Here is a 19,863-nt window from a genome sequence, read left to right on the forward strand (position 1 = left end):
TTGACTGAATTGATCTAGCAGCTGCTGGCAGAAACTCTGAGTGCTGCCTATGCCCTGTGCTGCCTCTCGGAGCAGAGACCAGCCCCAGCCACCTCAGGCATGCACGGCACTCCACACGTGCTCCATGGCAAATTCCCTCTTGGAAATCAGGCTGGTGACATTAGAACAACAGCCTTCAAACTGTGCAGATTTATGGCTTCAAAGTAAAAGTGCTGGTGAGAAACACCATTAATTAGTCATAATCTTATCAAAAATATTTTATTTATGAAAGTAACAATTATACTATACAACCTATATTGGAAATACATTGAATAATTGCTAGAATAAATACAGGCAATTAATTCAATATTTTTATAGAATGAGAAGATTTATTTGACATTTGAATGTTAACCCAAGCTTTAACTTACATCATAAATAGTTAAAAGGCATAGTCAAGTTTTTTTGATTTTTACTGTTTCTCTTGCTTTTTTTTAATACTGTTCTATTTTGTAATCAACATGAATCAACTCTCCGATCATTAACATAACATTAGTATGACTTTCAAGCAATCATGTACCTCAAGATAATCAGACAATAAGGTAGTGTGTGTGCAGTTCATTCTACAGCAGAATCTATTCATGTCTGCATAAAAAAGAGAAGCTGAAAATGCTTCTAAGTTCTTTAAGCATCATATGCCGATTTCTGCTTTACCACAGTGCTTTTAATACCAGAATCTAAGAAGGGCAGCTGGTCTTTCTGTTGCTCTTTATAAAGTATATTAGGGCTCAATGCCACATTCCTTTGGCTGGTGAAGGACTGCAGAATTTAGTCCTGAATATTATTTCTCAAAATTATTGTCCAAAATAAACGTCCAGGACTGATTATTAGGCACCAAGGAAGTGATGCATTTGCTAAGGCTTGATGTTTTCTGATAAAAAAATTGGCTTCTTTTCTGGTAGATATGCTGTAGTCAAAAACAAATTATTGGGCTCAACAAATTATTGGGGTCTGCATTACACTGGATGTCAGAGAAGCAGATGTGTTTGTTTTCTGTAAACTGTATGAAGGACTCTGAGACAGTTTTATGTACAACACACACATTTTGAAAGTACTGATAAGTTTTTCCTTCCTTGTTTTTTTTGTTTGTTTTCTAAAAACCTGAACTTCTAGCAGATTATGAACAACTAGGATCATCAGTGAATTCAATAGCAGTTTCACGTGCCCAAGATTTTCCAAGTCTAAAGTTTTTGACTGCTCAGGTCCCATAAAAATCAGTGGGATGCTTTCCGTAGCAATGTCTTCTCCAGTGGCATGGAGGCCTGCCCTGCTTAATGGTTTATTTTGGATGCCAGGGATATTAAGTTCTCAGCAGAGAAGCAAATTTCCCTTTTACAATGTTATCAAAATAAAACCCCCAAATTGCACATATCTACCCCTTTGGCCTTTTTTTATTCACAAATATGTTTGTATGCAAAATCTGAAAATGTCGGGCCTTTCCTAATAAATGTCTTAAAAGAGTACATTTAAATGCTTTTTCACAGAAATAACCATTCATTAGTTGCAAAATGCAGAGAGACTTTTTATTCTTTCTGTTGTGAACAATGTCATTTCAGCAGAAATTTGGGGGGAGAATGTATGATTTTTTTTGTCCCCAAATATATTTTAAAAGGCTAAAGAACAAAGTGTTGGGGAGGCAGCTTTTTTGGCAGATAGTAAAATATAAAATATGTGATTTAAAAAAAAAGTTGACTTAAAAATACACACACACAAATAATACAATAATATAAAAATACAGCTCAGCCAATGGCCTCTTAAAATTTACCTTTGGCATTACATTTGGCAGCCTAAAACAAAAGACCCTTCCTATAAACAGAACTATAAAAAAGAGAAGTTCATAAATTAGGTTGCAAGGGGTTGTACAGTCCTTTTCTTGATTCTCCAAACTCCCTTTCTTTCTGTCCACACACATAAGCATGACCAGTGAGGTATATAGAACATAACACTGTCAGGCATATGCACAATAAAAAAAAGTGCATAAACACAGAAGTTCTCCCCTTTTCTTGTGAACAGGTCGTAACTGTGTGGTTTGTGTCCTTCCCCCCCTTGGAAACAAAAAACCTTTTTTTTTTTTTTTTTTTTCTTTTTTTTTCCTTACTTTGGCAGGATGAAAATGAACCCAGAGGAATATAAGTGTCCTATTCCCAGCAGCAGTGATCCATTTCCCTTGGCAACATATGTCTGATGCCACAGATACTACAAGGTCGTTGGGTTGCTTTACAACTCTGGGTAACTTCCCACGGAAACATCATACGTCTAGCACCATGTCGTAGTGTTGTTGCTCTTTCTTCCGCCTGCCACATTTGTTGATAAGAACCATGTACAAAGTCAAAAGCAAAACCCAGTAACATGCATAGAGTATTGTGCCAATGATGAGAACTGTCTGTTTTGACTCAGAAAATGGCTTTTTTGATTCCTTGTAAATAGTGAAAATTACGCCACCTAGGAGGATTGTAAACCAAATGGAGACTGGAATGAGTCCTATAAAATTAACTACAATGGTTTTCCTTCCTGACGTGCCCCACCCTGCTTTGTTTATTGTGGCAATTGCAAACATCTTTGCTGGCAGTAAACTTGACATGTACAACACTGAGTAGAGTGACATGAAAACCATGACAATGTTGCCCCTAAGGAAGCTGGCAAAGGAAGACTTTATCAGGCCAACTAACTGAACTGTCAACAGGAAGAGAAGAATGTTCCAGATTTTTCCCCTGTAGAAGAGCTGAATGACTGTGGCAATAAGGAAGAAAGGAAAGAATCCAGTGATTACAGCTTCATAGGTCATCCACAAATGGTGCTTGTGGAACCACATGGCATTATAAAGCCACTCTCTAAAGTAGGATTTACTCCAGCGGGTCTGCTGATTCAGCCACCTGAGATACTCTATCGGTGTTTCCGTAAGGCACTTGGATCTAGCTGTGTATTTTGTTGCATAGCCCAGACTTAGCACTCTGTTAGTTAGATGCCTGTCATCTCCAAAGCTGCACTGGGAGCCCATAAACTCTTGATTGTACCAATCTTCCACAAATTCATGGAGTAAAGAGTTTCTGTACATTCCCAGAGGTCCACTGATGCACTGCACACAGCCAAAGTAGGATTGACAGGCTCTTTCGATGTTAAATGCCATCCAGTATCTCACGCTGCTCAGAAAGGAGATCCAGGAATCATATTTGTTCAAAATCTGCAAAATAAAAAGTTTTCCTTTTAGATGAGCTCTTAAAACAGAAAATGTGTACATTGGATCCATAAGGAATTTGCTGAGACTAGAGCACCATTAGATGAATTGTGGTGGGAACCTCACTCCTGTGTTCAACTCATGGCAAACCCAGGAGCTACACGAACATTTCAGACAGGACACTGACAGGAAGGGTGAGATGAAACCTTCAAATGTTTCACCGAAAGGTTATTTTTTTCCTTGCAAGCTTTCTATTCTCCACAATGAAATTTCCTTATTTTCTATCTTCCTTCCCTTTTGGCCCCAGTTAGACCTGCTGGATTTAGATTTTACCAAGAGGAGCTGGTGGCCTCCTCCTGCTTTCCTGCCTATACACATCTTTGGGGCTCACAGGACTCCTTCCAGCCCTCCCAAAACGATGCTGGAGCATGAGAAAAGTGGAGCACATGGTTTTGCCCTACATTTTTAGTATCACAAGTCTGGCCTTAGAGGTTTAACCTTGAACTGTGTCTCCATATCTAGCATTCCTCTGAGGAGCAGCCTGTTCTGTCTCTGCAGTACCAGCCTGTTCCCTTGTCCCAAGACATATGGTGACACTCCAGTAGAGCCTTCCTCAGGCCCACATAAATGTCTCAGTCTTTCTCTTCTGTCCATCGAGTCTAAACACTCAGCGGATGCATGAGCGCATGCAGATGCACAAGTCTACGGCTTCACATCCAGGTTCTCAACACACACCTTGTGCCAGAGGATGTGACAAGGAAGTGTGCGGATCTTTGGCCTTCTACAACTATAAAGCATTTCCCTGCAACTGTCAAAAAGAAAAATTATAGTCTTTTGCTCTGATGGTCCTAATTTCCAACAGTTTTCATTCCAGAAAATATTAGAAGCAGCAGGGCTTGGGGATAGGCTCAAGCCTGGCTCAAATGTGTTTGGTGTATGCTAGAAAATGAACTGGGGGGGAAAAAAGCCCAAAGCCTTCATTCTGTCACCTTTCCTCACAGAGGACACACATCCTTCCCAATGCAGATGCTTATGAACTTTCACTGTCACAGCTGAACCTGTACTGCCTCCCTTCACTTGTACTCACACATGCCTGGAATTTCACATGCATGGGCTGTGTTGCCTGGTTTGTGGTCAGTCTAGAGCTCCAAAGCTATTCAGGTTTCTGTGGGAATCCTAATTTCTGGAGTTATGAGCCACATGCCTGAAATACTTCTGACTACTTGGGCGTTCATTAGCAAGTTCTTGTTCATTTACATAGCTCTTTCTCTTCTGTCTCACATAAAAAGCCCAGCTGAGTACAGGGGACTGATCTTAAGGCTAACTGAAATATTCATATGCATTTCTCTTTATAAATTGCAGCAGGAGTTGTGTCAAAAGGTGCCAACAGCCTTTTGCTGTAGTAATCAGCCAAACTCAGTAATGCTGAAAATCCTAACACACATGGAGCTGGTCTGACTTGGAAGTTTTCTGTTGCCCTGCCTGACAGAGATGGGAGACCCAGCATCACACAGAGTGCACAGTGCAGAGTGCTTCAAAATTACTTTTTATTTCTAACAATCTTGGCTGCCAGTAGTAACATAACTGAAGTTCTTGAGGTTGCTGGACATGGCTGTGGGACACCTGCTCTCAATTTCCTGCCCCTCTATAGCTTTTCTTTGGTACCTTGAGCAAGCAGCTATACCCAGAGACTCAAAGATGCCACAACAATCCTGACAATGCCAGTGCCCCCCTTTTCACATACAGGGGCAGAATATTATTTGTTTGCTTGCTTTGGATGTTAAAACCATACAGTGTTCACATCCAAGAAGAGTTTCCATTCAATGGACAAAAAGGTTAAGGTATTGATAAGAGCATCTATAATGGCATCACATATATGCATATAGTATATATGCATAAATTATATTTAATGCTATTTCAGGCAGAGAAATCCGTTGCAATGCAAATAGTTGCTGAAACACCTCTGTTAATCTGAAAATTGTTGTACTCACCTGCACATCACCTCCAACTCCGCCAACCATTGGATCTTCTTCTAAAACTTTTACCATCTCCACTGATGAGGCTGGATCAAGCATTGTATCTGAATCACAGACCTACAAGCAAGAAAAAACAAGAACAAAAATGGGTTAAGGAGTAGACTACAGAAGAAAATAAAAATCATGCAAGTGATTATAATGATTCTAAATGCATATTCTCCTGAATGCAATTAAATCTGACTTTGAAGTCTGCACTGATATTTCTGTTAAAGGTCACTTGTACCAGGCAGCAAGGCATAGTGCTGCACAAAACACAGAGCTTGTTAAGGCTGTGCACACAAACAATCCTCTGTATCAGCTCCATTTGTTTTACTGGCACACTGGACTGGCTTCTTCGAATAAGATATGGGGCACTGCAGAATAAGATGGTGTTTGGAGGTGTGCAGCAGATTCCTGTCGTGCTCTGACATAGAATTTCTCTGCATCAGCTGCACAGTTGGAGCATCCTGGTCAAATGTTTCCCATTGCCATATGAGGGAAAGAGTGAGGAGTTAAATCCCAGGCACTTGTTATTAAAAGGAAAAAAAGTCAAGTAGGAGTCTGGGAAGAAACCTAATCATTCTTTCACTCACAGAAGTGTTTAGCAATTCATGTAAAATATGTATCTTATATTTCAGAACAAACTCATTTTTAATTTTAGATTCATGATGTGTTATTAGTAGTGCAGGGATTTGACATTTGATGTAGAGAAATTATTTGCTATTTTTCTCTGGCATTCTTATAAAAATATATGTAAGGCCAAAGGCGTGAGTCCCAAAGATCGGTACTCCAAAAGAGCAAGGCAGAAGTAAATGACACACAAGGCATTTCAGCTACACAAACACTCCTAGTCAACTAAACACTGTGTACATTAGGAAATTGGCTTTCCCCTGGAGAGTAGGAGGAGGGCTCAGACAGGCTGGCTGATCTGTGAGACAGCTGGCATTGCTTTCGTTCACTCTGAGGAGAATGACTCGGGCTGCAGCCTATTTAAAACAAAAGGGTGTCTCCTTGTTGCAGTTACTGCAGCTGAAAGAACTGGCCACATCGTGTGTGAACTCATTTCACAGACACCCAGGAACTGGAGCAGAGACTGTCCCAGAAACACCCCTCTGACTGGCTGAATCCCACCCTACAAATTCTCATACTGCCTCAGTTTGTCCCCACATTGCATTCCTGTGACTTCAGACAGGGTCAGTAGGAGCAAGTCAGCAGCTCCGCCTAAACAGCATATTAAGACAGATTCTGCTGAGGCTTTGTAATGGGTATCCTAATTTTGGTGTCCTTTCATGCAAACTTTCAATTCAACCTAAGCCCTCTCACTCCAGGGGAGAGGTAACCTTTACATCTGCCCTATGAAGTGGGAGGAAAGCACTGGGGCTTTGCTCTGGACCAGACTCAAGAGGAGAGGTTACCCAGGATAGTTGGACTTCATAGTTTCAGATGCAGCTGGGACTCTGCCAGCATGCTCCCTTCCATGCTCACTCAGAGGGGGCCAAGAGGAGAAAGGTGATGAAAGCTCTCATATCTCTGTCAGGAGAAAGGCCACAAGCATCTCCAGCCCCCACTTACTTGATGCATCTATCTCCCCTCCTCAGTGGCCTCATCCCACAGCATCTTTGTAACCTGGCCAAGGCCTGACTCCAGCTTTAGTGGAAAGCTGTCATCAGTGGCAGCACAGTGATAGAAAGGGAGCAAAACAGTTCTACTGAAGAGGGAAAACAATGCCTATACTTTTACTTGGGTCTTCCTGGACGTACCTGTTGCTGAGTGCTTTGCACAAGCAATCTGTAGCTTGCTGAATTCCCAGGGAGCTCAGGCAGTGACAGGCATGCCATTTCTTGTGACCATAAGTGGTGGGCTGGGATCAGCTGCCTCCTAGTCCCTCTGCTTTCCCTCCAGCACCTGGCACTTGAGCAGCTCCCACCCCATTAGATGTATTTACCTGTGGCAAAAAGGCCTGCCGATGAGCCACATTACTAATATATTAGAGATGAGGAATCCTGAAAACACTGGATTTTTTAAACAAAACACCATCACGTGTCCTGCGCATGTCAGCACAGTGGGTATGTCTGGGTTTCTGGGACAAATCTAACAAGCCATCATTTTCCATCTGGATTAGGTTTTTGCAGGTGAATAGAAGACAAACCCAGAGAAACAAAGACACTTAGAAGCCTAAATAAACACTGACACCTGCCTAGCCAGGGTGTGCCCAGGACAGCACAAGAGATAATTTGCTGTCTTTCCACATAAGGGCCGAGTGACCCAAACATCACTGCTTTGGGTCACAGAGTTACACGAAAGGGACAACTGGCATTAAGGGAGCTGTTCTTTTACTTGCTATAGGCAGTGACGGTTTATCCAAGCTGCTCTGAGTTCAGACTGCACTGGACTGTGCAAACAGGCACCTCCATCAAGACAAGATGAATTGCACCCTGGTTAGCTCACAACTCTGCACTGATAATACATGCCAGTTTAACTCCTCCACCTGATTACTTCCACAGTCATAAACCCTTCTAGGATGGAAACAAGCCTTCATAGCACTTTTCAGTTTCAGATTTTAATGAGACACCACTACTGAGTAACAGCTCGTTATCTGCACTGGTCTGACTGTTTATGATTGCCTGTTCATAATTCCAGGGTGTCTTCTGAGAACTGTATGGCTACAATTTTGAGGGTGGACAGTGGTGCTGACTGGCCACTTTTAAAAGTGCTCAATCATTGATACAGACTGCTTAGCCCTTGAAATATAGGGCTTGTTTAAAGTAATTTACCCTGGGTCTCCCCAAAGGACCATTTGAAATATCTCAACCTTTATTCTTTCATAAAACAGAGCCACATTTTAGCTGCATTTTTTTTTTTATGACTCTGCAGTAGCCAGGGCCACTAAGGGGCTGCATTTCTACTACAGATGTGACTGTAGATGTGACTGTGGCATCAGTCACTACTGCAGACTGTGCTCACAGCAGCACTGCAGTCTCTGACAAATTCATTAGACCTTCTGAGCCAGGTCTGGAGTGTTAACTGAATAGAAATATCTGTTCTATTTTCTGAATTTATGCTGTGACTGTTGAAATAGAAACACTTTTTCCAAGTTCCCTGAAAAATGCAAGAGCTGAACTGAGGGAGGAAACTTGCAATGAATCTGCTTCCTCTGTGCCTTCTTTCTCTGCAATCTGGAATGACTGCATGATTATAAACCCATGCTAATAAAGAAAATCAGCATTTTTATCCCATCATAGTTCCTCACAGCACAAAACCAAGGCACAGACAATGGAGATCTTAAACCTATTGTTTTGAAAGAATAAATCAGTTTCAGTTTGGGAAGTGGTGGAGGATGGGGTTTAAATCTTGGCTTTACTCTCCTAGCTCCAATAACAGAGCAGTTCCTGGCACGCTTCAGTTTCTGCCCCTCCTGTGCACTGAATACTCGCTGCTCTCAGCCCAGCTACTGGCAGCCTCTCCGGGTCCCTGGGACACTGCACGTGGAAGCTGTGCTGTGCAGAGCGTGCACACACACCCACACAAGGCTGGGCACAGGCCCCAGGAACACGTGTGGCTCACCATGCAGCTGCCCTGAGCCAGCAGAGAGCACCTCGCAGAGAGCTGCTGCTCCACTGCAGGAGACTGCTGGATGCTCTGAGTGTGGGAGAGCCTTGGAAGAACTGAGGGTGGTTCATTAGGAAAATAATGTCCTATTCAGTGGGATTAGTCAAATAAGCCTTCTTGGCCTAGATTTCTAAGGAAGGGTCCTCAGTGTCCAGCCAGAGTATCTGATCCCACCTGCCTTCCTCCACACATGACCCTTTCCCCTTCCCACAGTCAGCAGGGCTGTTTGCAGGAGCAAGGAATGCTTCCATGTAAGTAAGGCAAAAACATAGACAATCTTTCAGAGGATCCAAGGCAGCTGGAAAGAAATGTGCCTCTGCTGTTTTGGAAACAGGGAGAGAGGACCCAGCCTAATTCATTTTTAAGTGAGTAGTGTGTCATAAGGGCCTTAAAGGCCAAGCTGCAGTGAGTGAGGTAATGCAGCTGTAAGTGATGAAGCAAAAGCTCCTTCAGGCTTTAGCTGAAGAAATTTTCTTTCAAATCTACACATTGACCCTTTTATTGAACACTCCACATGGCCTTCAAAGCCTTTAAAATATATCCCCGTCATTTTTACAGACTTCACCACTTCTCCAAGCTATTCCCTAGTGAGACCAAATACCTGTCTGCTCATATATGAGGCTGCTAACAAACTTACAAAACAAAGCCTTACCCGAGACCTTCACCTACAGGAGTGGTGATGGGGCTTTCAGGGGGTCATTGGCTTTGTCTGAAGCAAAACCATTTGGATGAGGGGGCAGTACTGAAGGGAGGGGAAGGATTTCAGATTTCTCCAGTAGCTGGTGCACAAATTTAAAACAGATAGACTGGCCATTTTAAAAGGTAGCAAAATACCCTTTTAACGGTCAAGCTGTTTCCAAACAGACTGAAAGGAGCACTGTGTTCATCAGGGACTAGGATGGCTTCTAACATGCTGCACAAAATATACAAAAGCTGCTTTCTTTCAAAGTGTGTTTGAATTGGCACTGACCTGGTGCTCTAATACCTACCTGTACATAATCCACACTTCTCCCCAGTGCTTTGAATGCTGTGTACATTACTTCTCTTTTTCCACCCCATTTCTGCATGATGCAAACACTTTTGTTGGACAGGACCAGCTGAGATACATGTTGCATGCTCTCTCTGTGAGACTCCTCTGTCTCACCCGGACCTTTGTCGTGGAAGTTATTACTCCAGATATAAGTGGCACAACTGTCCCTACCCATGATTTCAGTGAAAATGTCCATCATGTAAACGTCGTCTTCTGAGTTCCCATCAATGACCATAACAACTTTAATTCCAGGGTAGGTCAATCTTTTTACAGAGAGTAAACATTTTCTTAAGTAGTCAGGATCTTCTTGATAGGCAGCAATACAAAGGGCAACTGTTTTGTTCAGTTTGATTGGAGTCTCTAGCGACCGTTTCATTTTCCTGTGCTCTAGGTAGGCAAACAGGCTTTGGATGATGAGATGTGATGCCAGGATAGCACCATAGAGTCCAAAGGAGAAGTAGTAGTTGTCTGTTTGGATGAACTGGTAGCCCACAATGTAAGCAGCGGTGATTCCCAGCAGGAGGGACACCCCGAAGAGTGTGGTTCCAAGTATTCTCAGGATACATATAAACCTCTCACAATACATCTGCAAAGAAGTAGGGAAACCATTAGCAGAGCCACCACTTGCTGATATAAGACATCATAAGGGGTGCACGTGGCTGCAACACAGATCTCAGCATCAACAGATACACCCTGAGCTTCTAGCTCAGAGAGTCACTGTATTCCCTTGCTCAACTGAACATCTCTTTGCAGGACTTCTCCCATGTGAAATACAATCCAAACATACTTAATGTAGCAGAGATGTTTTCTGCTATTCACAGTGCCCTCACAGAAGGTGCTGTCTGAGTCAGGATCTTATTTTGACAGCCTGTCATATTATCTTGAGGAGGTTGGAGAAGGGGCTTTTGAGCCACCACTTGCTTTGTACGGTCACAGGAGAGTGGAACAGCTGAATGTCTGGGCAGCCCCTCCTCATCCCCCATCCATGTCACAACTGTATCCCACCCTGAATTGTTTCTGTCGCTTAGTTATGTTTGCAAAAATATTGGAAAGACATTCTTAAAACAGATGCCTGAATGTATTTATATTTTTTTTAAACAGATGTCTGACTATATTTATAATTTATATTTATATAGTCAGACATCTGCTTTAAAAGGTCTTCTCAATACCATTGCAAAAATGTATTATTCATATAGTTGTGTACATAGATACATGCACACGTAAGCATGTGTGTATAGGGGCTAAAGCTTAACTGAGATTAAGTCTGTGGCAAAATATGCATAAATTTAACAAAGCCAACACTCCACCCTGGACTCAGAAATTCTCTAGGACATCAGCTGATTCTACACTTCCACAGCTGATTCTACCACTTCTACATATTTAGCTTACCTGGCTGTAAAATCTTCTAACCTAAACTCTGGGCTATGGAACAACTGGCTGGCATGGAGGGTGCTCTGGCATACTTGAAACAAATAAACAGTACAGGCAGGCAGGCAGGTGGATTCTATTGGTACCTAAATACCTTCTCTGATGATCACATTACCCATTTTATGCAACAGCATTCTCAGAATTGTAAGAAGTTAATGACAACATTTTCTGTCAGTAGATGCATTTTATGAAACAGATGATGTCTGTTTAAGGCTAATCCAGAAAGTGTGTGGCAAGTCAATAAAGCTCATGCTTGAATATTTTGCTGAATTAGGTCCTCTCAGAGTAATAGATTTAATATTTGTGTTTTCTTGCTATTATTCATATTTTCCCTGCTGTTTCTCACTCATCTGCTGCTCATGTTTGTTTCACCATCTGTTGGTCAAAGCTGAAGTTGGAACACGACTTCCTTACATCATATATGTTTTTAACTCTTCCTTGAAAAATTACTACCAAGAAACAGCAGCATAGCTGTCATCAACTATATACATGTCTGAAAAGTTACAGGCTTGGAACAAAAAAGTCAACACAGAATCACTTACAACATAAAAATAAACTAGGCATGCATGAAGTTTGAGGTTACAAAGATTTTGTCTTTTTCCACTGGCTATTTAGGGTCTTAAATTTCAAGACAGGAGGAAGCCTCTTAAATGTATATTTGGAGGCACTGTTAAAGAAATCAGACCCTCGCTCTAGGACTTCCTTGAATACTTAAGGCTGGGCTCTGACAGGTGTTGTAATCATCCACCAGCAAAAGGGACCCTCCCTGTTCTGGTCTGTCTGAAAATCTTTCACAGCAGGGGTCAGAAAGATGCCTAATAAAAGACAGCTTATGCTTACCACCACTATAGGTGAATTGAAACTCAGTGCCCAAAATAGACTTGCTTTAGAAAACAGATTAAGTAATGGATCCCCTCTAGATTACCTCGAAGTAAAATAGCCTGTGTGCTGACTTAATCCCTCAAGAATGCAAAATGTTACAAACATCAAGGTAAATGTCTCATTAATGGTGCACTTGTACTCTGCTTTCCCATTTGGGGTCCTAAAGTCTGCTTACATTAAGAATTATATGGCTGAAATAAACAGGATTTACATTAAGACCTGGAGTGGTTACATTTGAATGACTATATACTGTAGCAGGGATCTTTTACATTAATTTGCTGTTGTTTTGCTCTACCTATGAAGTGCTTCTGCACTAAAGGAAAATTAAAAAAAAAACAAAACCGAATTCTCTGACTTTGTCATTACAGCACAGATCCTCTCCATTGAAAAAAAAAAAATCGAGTCTTTTAAGATAAAGAAATTAATTTCTGGTGTTAATAAAACAACACTTCTTTTTCCCTTTCTCTGTCAACCTCAGGAAAATACACAGTGTTTTGATCTAATTCCTGGCTTTCATCAAAGAAACTTTCCCCTTTGTATGTGCAATTGAGGGGTTTATGTATAGTCTTTTAACTGACTGAATCTCAGGGGAACTGGAAAAGTTGCTCAATAGTCTCAAGATTTAACACGAGGTATTGATAGCTTGCCCAGCAGAAATTATCTTTATCAAATTTAACATGCCCAAACAATGGCAAAGAAGCCAAAAACTCTCCACCCATCTCCAAGAATTAAGCCAAGAAGTTAAAAGGAAATGATGCTTGTACAAGTCTGGGACCAAAAATGAACTGCTGAATCAAATACTAATATTGAAGCTAGGCAGCAGCTGCTTCAGAGACTTTCAGATCAAACAGTGTTGTTACGAGTATCTAGCCTGGCCTGACACATTGAAATATACTAATTCTATACTATACATTCTATACTAATTTGGGCACCTAAATCCCTTACAGGCACTTTCACCTAACCCAGTGGAGCTGAACCCAGTATGAGTTTTACACAGCCTCCAGCAAGCAGACCCAAGGTTTGCATGCACAAGGTGAGTGTATGTAAAGAGCCTTCAAAGTCTACTACTGAGCAATTTGTTGTTGTGATGTTTCAGATCTTTCCTTTCAGGGATGAGCTGAGCAGTGCTCACCAGCCCATCTCATAGAACTGAAATGTGAAAGCCATATGCTAAATCCTGATGCTGTGTAGGCTGTTGCTGATTCAGTCACACATTTTGATTCACAAAGCAGTGCCAAGTATATACGTGCCTTGTAGTGACTGTACAGTAGCAGGCCAGGAGTGCCTTTCTTTGGAGGCTCCTATGGAAAAGCATGACCAAGAAATGAACCCTTGCATGTACTTGACATCAGAGTCCACCCGGTGAGCTGTTTGGCATTGTGTCTCTTGGCATCCTGATAAAGCCCAATATATATACAAACAGAGTATTTCTGCTTTGTGATGAAGGAGAAAAGGAATTTACATTGTTATTAACAACTGGCATAACTAAAAGTTGTAGTATTCCAACAATGCTTTCATGAAAAACATCAGGTTAACAAATGACTGATATTTACACAGTACGTCTAATGATTGGGGTATTAAGTGTGGCACTAGAGATCACACTCCTTTCTCAGACTGAATAATGCCTTACATCTCAAATGAGAAGAACATAGCAAAATATGCTTCAGTTTTCTCTATTCTGAAAAATATTTAGGCTAGCATTTACTGTAGTTATGGTACCTAGATCTAACTTTTATAAGATCTAGACACTTGACTGAAATTCAGCAGGTTCTTCTGTTTTGTTTTGAACTGGGTCTTTACTCAGCAAAGAACACTGGTGACCTCCATGGTAAACTACCAGTTTTTCTTCCTCCAAAATCCTGTGGCAAAGTTCATCCACTTGGCTATTAATGAGCTTTCATGCATCTCTGAGAGTAACAGGGCCTGAAGATAGTTCATCCATTTATGAAGTTAAGAGGCAAAGAGAAAGAAAAAGCTTATTTTGTTACTAATACTGAATAGAGGCAGTATAGATAGATATCCAGAAAACCAATGTGCATTGGTGCCAGAAGATATCAATATTATCTGCAGCCTGTTCAATTATGCACCCTCTGTTGTGTGGCTGCTATGAGGACAAAGGAAGCAATCAGGTGGTGCCTGGCATCTATTGATACAGGACATGGAACCAGTGATGGGGGCCAAACTGATGGAGGTCAAACTGAAGTCATGTTTGCTTATAAGACATGGGATGCATCTCACTACATCATCTCTCTCAGAAATCCCCTCTCGTGCAACACTCAAACACTGGCACATAGTAATTCTGGGTAGCTTTTCCTGAGAAGATAAAAAAGCAAGAGAGGGAGACAAAAAGTTTGCACTTAACATGTAATGATTTGGAAGGTTGTTTGACATAATTAGCACTTAATAATTCCAAACATCTGAAGACATTTAGAAAAACCCTAACCCTAAGTTGCAAAAGCCAATATCTATCCAGGAGGCAGTAATAAAGGTTTGATCACAAATGTGCTCATTGTGTCCCTTACTGGGCCTGGCTGAGATGGAATTATTTTTTCCCATAGCCTTTCAAGGGCTCTGCTTTGTATTGGTATCTGGGAAGGTGTTGCTAATGCAGCAGTGTTTTGGCCACTGCTGAGCAGTGCTCCCACAGCATCCAGGATGTCTCTCCAACATTTTCTCCCACTCCAATATGCTGTGGGTGGGCAATGTCCTGGGAAGGAACATAAACAGGACAGCTGATCCAAACTGGCCAAAGGGATATTCCATACCATGTGACATCTGCTCAGATAAAAAACCTAAAAGGAGTAGGGGGAAGCATTTGTTATGACATTTGTTTTTCAGTTCTGAAGCCCTACCTCCTGGGAAGTGGCTGAACATCATCTGCTGATGAGAAGTAGAAGATAAATCTTTTGTTTTTCTTTGCTTCATGCACAGCCTTTGCTTTATTAAGTTGCCTTTATCTCAACATACCAGGTGGTTTGCCCTCTTATTTTCTGCATCTACATCCTTCTGAGGAGGACAGTGGTAGAGCAGTGGGGAGGGCACCATGCAGCCAGTCAGGGTCAACGCACCACAGTCCCTTTCACTTTTAAAGGTTACAAAGAGCTGTGCCTCTCTCTAGACTTCGAGGGCTGTGGTCACATCAGCAAATAGTGCAATACCACATGAACAGATCTGCAAAGAGGAACACCTGGTGCTGAGGGCCTAACTCCACCCTCCATACATTTTTGTGCTTTACTCTGAACTAAGTATAGTCGGACCCAATGGACGAAAAAACTGAAAAGTTCACCTCCTTCAGAGGTACACCTTGTGATTAGTTTCATTCATGAGGAATCCAATTTAGGTGTCCAGTTATTGCTATGCAGTAGAAACTCAAGTAATTTCATTGGAGGGGGGACACTTGTAGCAGCAGCTTCGATAGCACCTCCTCATTGAAAACAAATTGATAATACAACTCAACCTCACATATGACATCAGATTTGTCTGGAACCTTTGTGGAAACCAGAAGTGCTGATCACAGAAAACCTTTGAAAAGATCTCATTTTTATATGCCTGAATGGAAGCTGCATTCTTAAATATCTATTCAGCCTCAGTGCTGAGGCTTTGAATTTAGCAAAGCGTGTAAGTGTGTCATTAAAGATAAGTGTGCACTTAGATATTTTGCTGAAGAGGGAAATCAGTGGATAATTTACCTTGCAGTTCTGTAGTAAAGGCATAAAAAAATCTTTATCTGAAAAGATGCTATTTCTGGGACACTTGAGGTAAAAATGCAAGTATATTTTTGACAAATTTATTGTGGAGATTAACCTCCCTTATGAAGGTTGTTTGATAAGTAAGTGCTTAACCACTGCATCTCTTACATGAGGGAATCTAAGAGTGGATCAGGGCCTTGACAATTTCAGTTTGCTTCCTAGTGTTATCATTCACCTGCTGGGTGACCTTAGATAAGTGAATTCACCTCTCTCTGTCACAGCTTCCTCACCTGTAAAATGTGAATTATGATCATGCAAGAAATTTTTGGAGGTCTATAAAACCCTTCATAAGGCTTAGGTTACTCTTTTTAGTGCTATATGAGATCCACCTGTTCTCTAGTTCCATATAACTGGTTTTAGTCAAAAAACTCCAACAAAAACCAACACACCCTTTGCTACTTTCCTTGCCTATATTCACCTGAAGGTATAGTCTGTGGGGATTTGTCTGTAACAAACATGCAACTCTAACTCAGCAGGATGCCTGAGATCAGTGAGGTGGGCACTGTAAAAGCCAGCACACACAGCTTTAAGTGCATACAGCCACCAAGGGCTGTTTTGCACACAACCAAAGGAAGAATGAAATCTTTATAAGCCTTAATACCCACTTCCTTACTAATGAGAATCATAGCACTGGCTGCCACAGAGGAGCTGCTTCAATGACACGAGTGTGTCAGAGTGCACGAGTGAGTGCCTGCACACGCTGGGTCTGGGCCTGTATGCACACTCTCTGGGGCTACACGGTGTTTGAGGCTTACAGTTTCTCAGACAATATTTAGATTCATTATTAGCCTTATTTTGGTGGCAAATTAAATCATATATCATTGGAGTACAAATGATTCTAGGTAGATATTAATCACAAGCATAAGACAGTTGTCCAGACTCTCTCTTCTATTCTACAGCCTGCAGAGAGGAAAGTGAAAAGTTATGCTCCATCTGTACACCTTAATTACAACACAATTACCATATCTGGAGCTTTTGGTTATTTATAACTTCCAGATTTTGTTATGCTATTGATCTTCTGGAAAGGGCTCATATAAGACTAAAGTTAACTCTGAGGTTAAATTAAAAGTAAAGAACAGGATTACTGATGATGGCAAACTCTCTCTGTATGCACAGGCTTTGATCAGCAAATCAAGAATCTCCTATTTGTTCAGTGTATGTTTCCCACTAAACTGCTCAAATTTAATCTCTTACAGGTTTGAGTAACCAATGTGGAAAGAATTCTATGGCTGCAGGTTGGATTTGACCCTCATGTACACAATAATACACTAGTTGTTAAAATAACCAAAAAAGGGGAAAAAAAAAGGAAAAAGAAAAGAAAGAAAAGAAAAGTTGTTAAAATAACCAAAAAAGGGGGGAAAAAAAGGAAAAAGAAAAGAAAGAAAAGAAAAGAAGAGAAAAGAAAAGAAGAGAAAAGAAAAGAAACAAACAACAAAAAAAATCCCCAGACAAATGCTCCAAGAAACAAAACAAGAAGTAAATCATATTTCTACTCAGATACTTTGTATTGTAGTTAAACAAAAATCTAGTTTAGAAATGTTTTCTGGTTGCTGATTAGGAATACTTTGCTGCTCTATACACTAATCTTGAATGGCAAAAAAATGGAGCAAATATGCTTTCATATCACAAATATGAAGACTTGAGTTCTTCCTAGTGAACTTGCCTGAAAAACTCCACTGAATCCTGTAGAGCAGCTCTTCCTACTGGGAAAACATTGACCCAGGTTTTTCTATGCTTGGATGCAGGGTAAGAAAGATTTATTACCCTTATCTAGTCCTCAGAAGAACCCTCAAGGCACCCATGTTACACACAATGTGTGCTTTAAAAAAGGGTATGGGTGCCAATGGAAAAAGGCAGAAGACTATGAAGCAGAATGAAACATGAAGAAGCAGCTGTGCCCTAAGAGATGTGGGGTCACTGCAGCCCTGCAGAATCACAGAACCCTTAGGGTTAGAAGGGACGTGTGAAGATCGTGGAGTCCAAGACCCGTGCCCAGGTATGGCCACCTAGAGCAGGTGACACAAGAACGTGGCCAGGTGGCTTGGAATGTCCCCAGAGGGGGACACTCCACAACCTCCCTGAGAAACCTGTTTGGTGCCCTACCATCCTCAACGTGAAGAAGTTCTTCCTCCTGTTGAGGTGACACTTTTGTGTTTTAGTTTAAGGCCATTGCTCCTCATCCTGTCACTGGGCAGCACCGAAAAGAGTCTGGCACTGATCCTCTTGGCACCCCCTTTGAGATATTTATGTGCATTAACGAGATCCCCTTTCCGTCTTCGCTAGACTAAGACGCTGCGCATCAGGAGTGCTGCACTACAATGGGATCCTCTCGGGCAAGGAAATGGGGTAAATTCTCTGCCACGGGCCAATGCCCTATTCTGCCAGCATCGCTGCGGAGTGTGGCGAGGCTGTGACCAGCCGGCTCCCGGCCGTGTCCGAGAGACACGAGCCGCCGCTGCAAGAGGTGCCGAGCAGGGCTGCTGGGGACAGAGGGCTCTGCGGCCGGGCAGGAGGCGCCGGGCCCCGCTGGCCGCGGGCTGCACACGGAGCGGGGGAACCCCGGCCCGGCGCCGCGGCCAACGGGGCGGAGCGGCGGCGTCACCGGGCGCTCCCTCCCTCCCTCCGTCCCCTCCCTGCCCGCGCTCCGCGGCGCCCGGGCGGCTCGGCAGCGCTGTCCGAGGCGGGACGTCAGCCCCACGCCCGCCTCGCCTGCCTTCCCTCAGTCCCAGCCCTCCCTCCGCTCCCGTCGCGTCCCCGCCCGGCCCTGGATGCAAAGGCGAGGGGCGGCCGGAGGGAAGCCGGGTCGGGCTCTGAGCAGGTCTCGCCTTCCCCGCTGCGATCAGCGCAGCGGCTGCCCAGCCTGTGCTCGATTTTATTCTAATTTCAGAGGGTTTATGGGGCGGTTGGCTTTTTTTTTTTTTTTTTTTTTTGGCTTTTTGAGTTTGGGGTTTTTCCCCCCCCCAGATCTTGAAGCTCAGCAATGTCTTAAATGGATTACACGGAGGAGGGGTTGGAGCTGAAAACCTCATTCATCCTCACGGCGGTTCTATTCATTGCTGAAATAGGTGTAGCGTAGGAGCCGGTAAGATCCTCCCCCAGCCCCACTCGTATTTTGGGGATCTGTTCCAGCTTTCCTCCCTGGACTAGTGGGGATGGGAGGAGGGGGTCTTCTGCTCTTGAGGTGACAGAAGCATAATCATAAATCACCTACCTTGTTTGTCCTTCTGTCCTTTGGTCATAGAGGGGCTCCAGCCAACTGTGTGGTCTCACGTACCGTTGCTCCCGCTGAATAGTTTCCAAGTTTGAGGTAAAAGAACAAATCGCACTTTTCAGGGACTTATAAGACGCTCAGGAATAAAAAAATAATTAAAAATGAAAATAATAAAAAAAAAATCGTGTAAGGCTATTCAGTCCTACTCATTTTCTCCCACGTGTTTTCACAATTATCGTGTATTTGTCTTTCTCTGCTTCAGTTTCTAGCTCAAAGTTGTGGGATTTTCCCCCCAAATAATAGTAATAATAATAATAATAATAATAATAAAAAAAATTAGAAATAATAAATTAGGAGTTAGTTTCTCGTGGTCGAAGCTGAAGATCTTATTTCAAACCCGGCTAGCCAGGAGCCTGGAGAAGTTGCAAGGCAGCGTCTGAAAGTTTGAGAGATCAGCATCAGATAAAGTCTCTTTGGTGATACCTTGCCCGAGTAACTGTTTCAATGAGGTTTCTCAGCAGCAGCAGCAGCAAAAGGGTAATATTTTCCAGACGTCTTTTTCTTTCCTGCTGCTGCTGCTGCTTTTCTGCCTCTTCCACGTTATGGGGTCTTTTAACAAGGGAGACTTGACTTGTTTTAATAGGCGGAGGATGGGAAGAAGGAGGGAACTCCTGTAAGGAGGAAAAAAAAAAAAACCCAACCCTCCCAATTGCCATGATCTCAGCCAA

The 19,863-nt window shown here is 42.4% G+C and overlaps 1 protein-coding gene across 1 annotated transcript; it reads right to left on the minus strand.

Annotated features, from left to right (window-relative positions):
- Positions 1 to 205: 205 nt before the first annotated feature.
- Positions 206 to 19,710, minus strand: HAS2 (hyaluronan synthase 2). The gene is made up of 4 exons (XM_041407572.1): positions 19,136 to 19,710; positions 9,825 to 10,451; positions 5,203 to 5,304; positions 206 to 3,217 (listed from the first exon to the last, which is right to left on the minus strand). Exons 2-4 carry the CDS (start codon positions 10,449 to 10,451, stop codon positions 2,285 to 2,287), a joined length of 1,662 nt encoding a protein of 553 aa, XP_041263506.1. The 5' UTR covers positions 19,136 to 19,710; the 3' UTR covers positions 206 to 2,284.
- Positions 19,711 to 19,863: the final 153 nt, after the last annotated feature.

The sequence above is a fragment of the Onychostruthus taczanowskii genome, unplaced genomic scaffold (genome assembly GCF_017590055.1).
Source record: "Onychostruthus taczanowskii isolate IOZ18803 unplaced genomic scaffold, ASM1759005v1 scaffold27, whole genome shotgun sequence".
NCBI classification, from domain to species: domain Eukaryota; kingdom Metazoa; phylum Chordata; class Aves; order Passeriformes; family Passeridae; genus Onychostruthus; species Onychostruthus taczanowskii.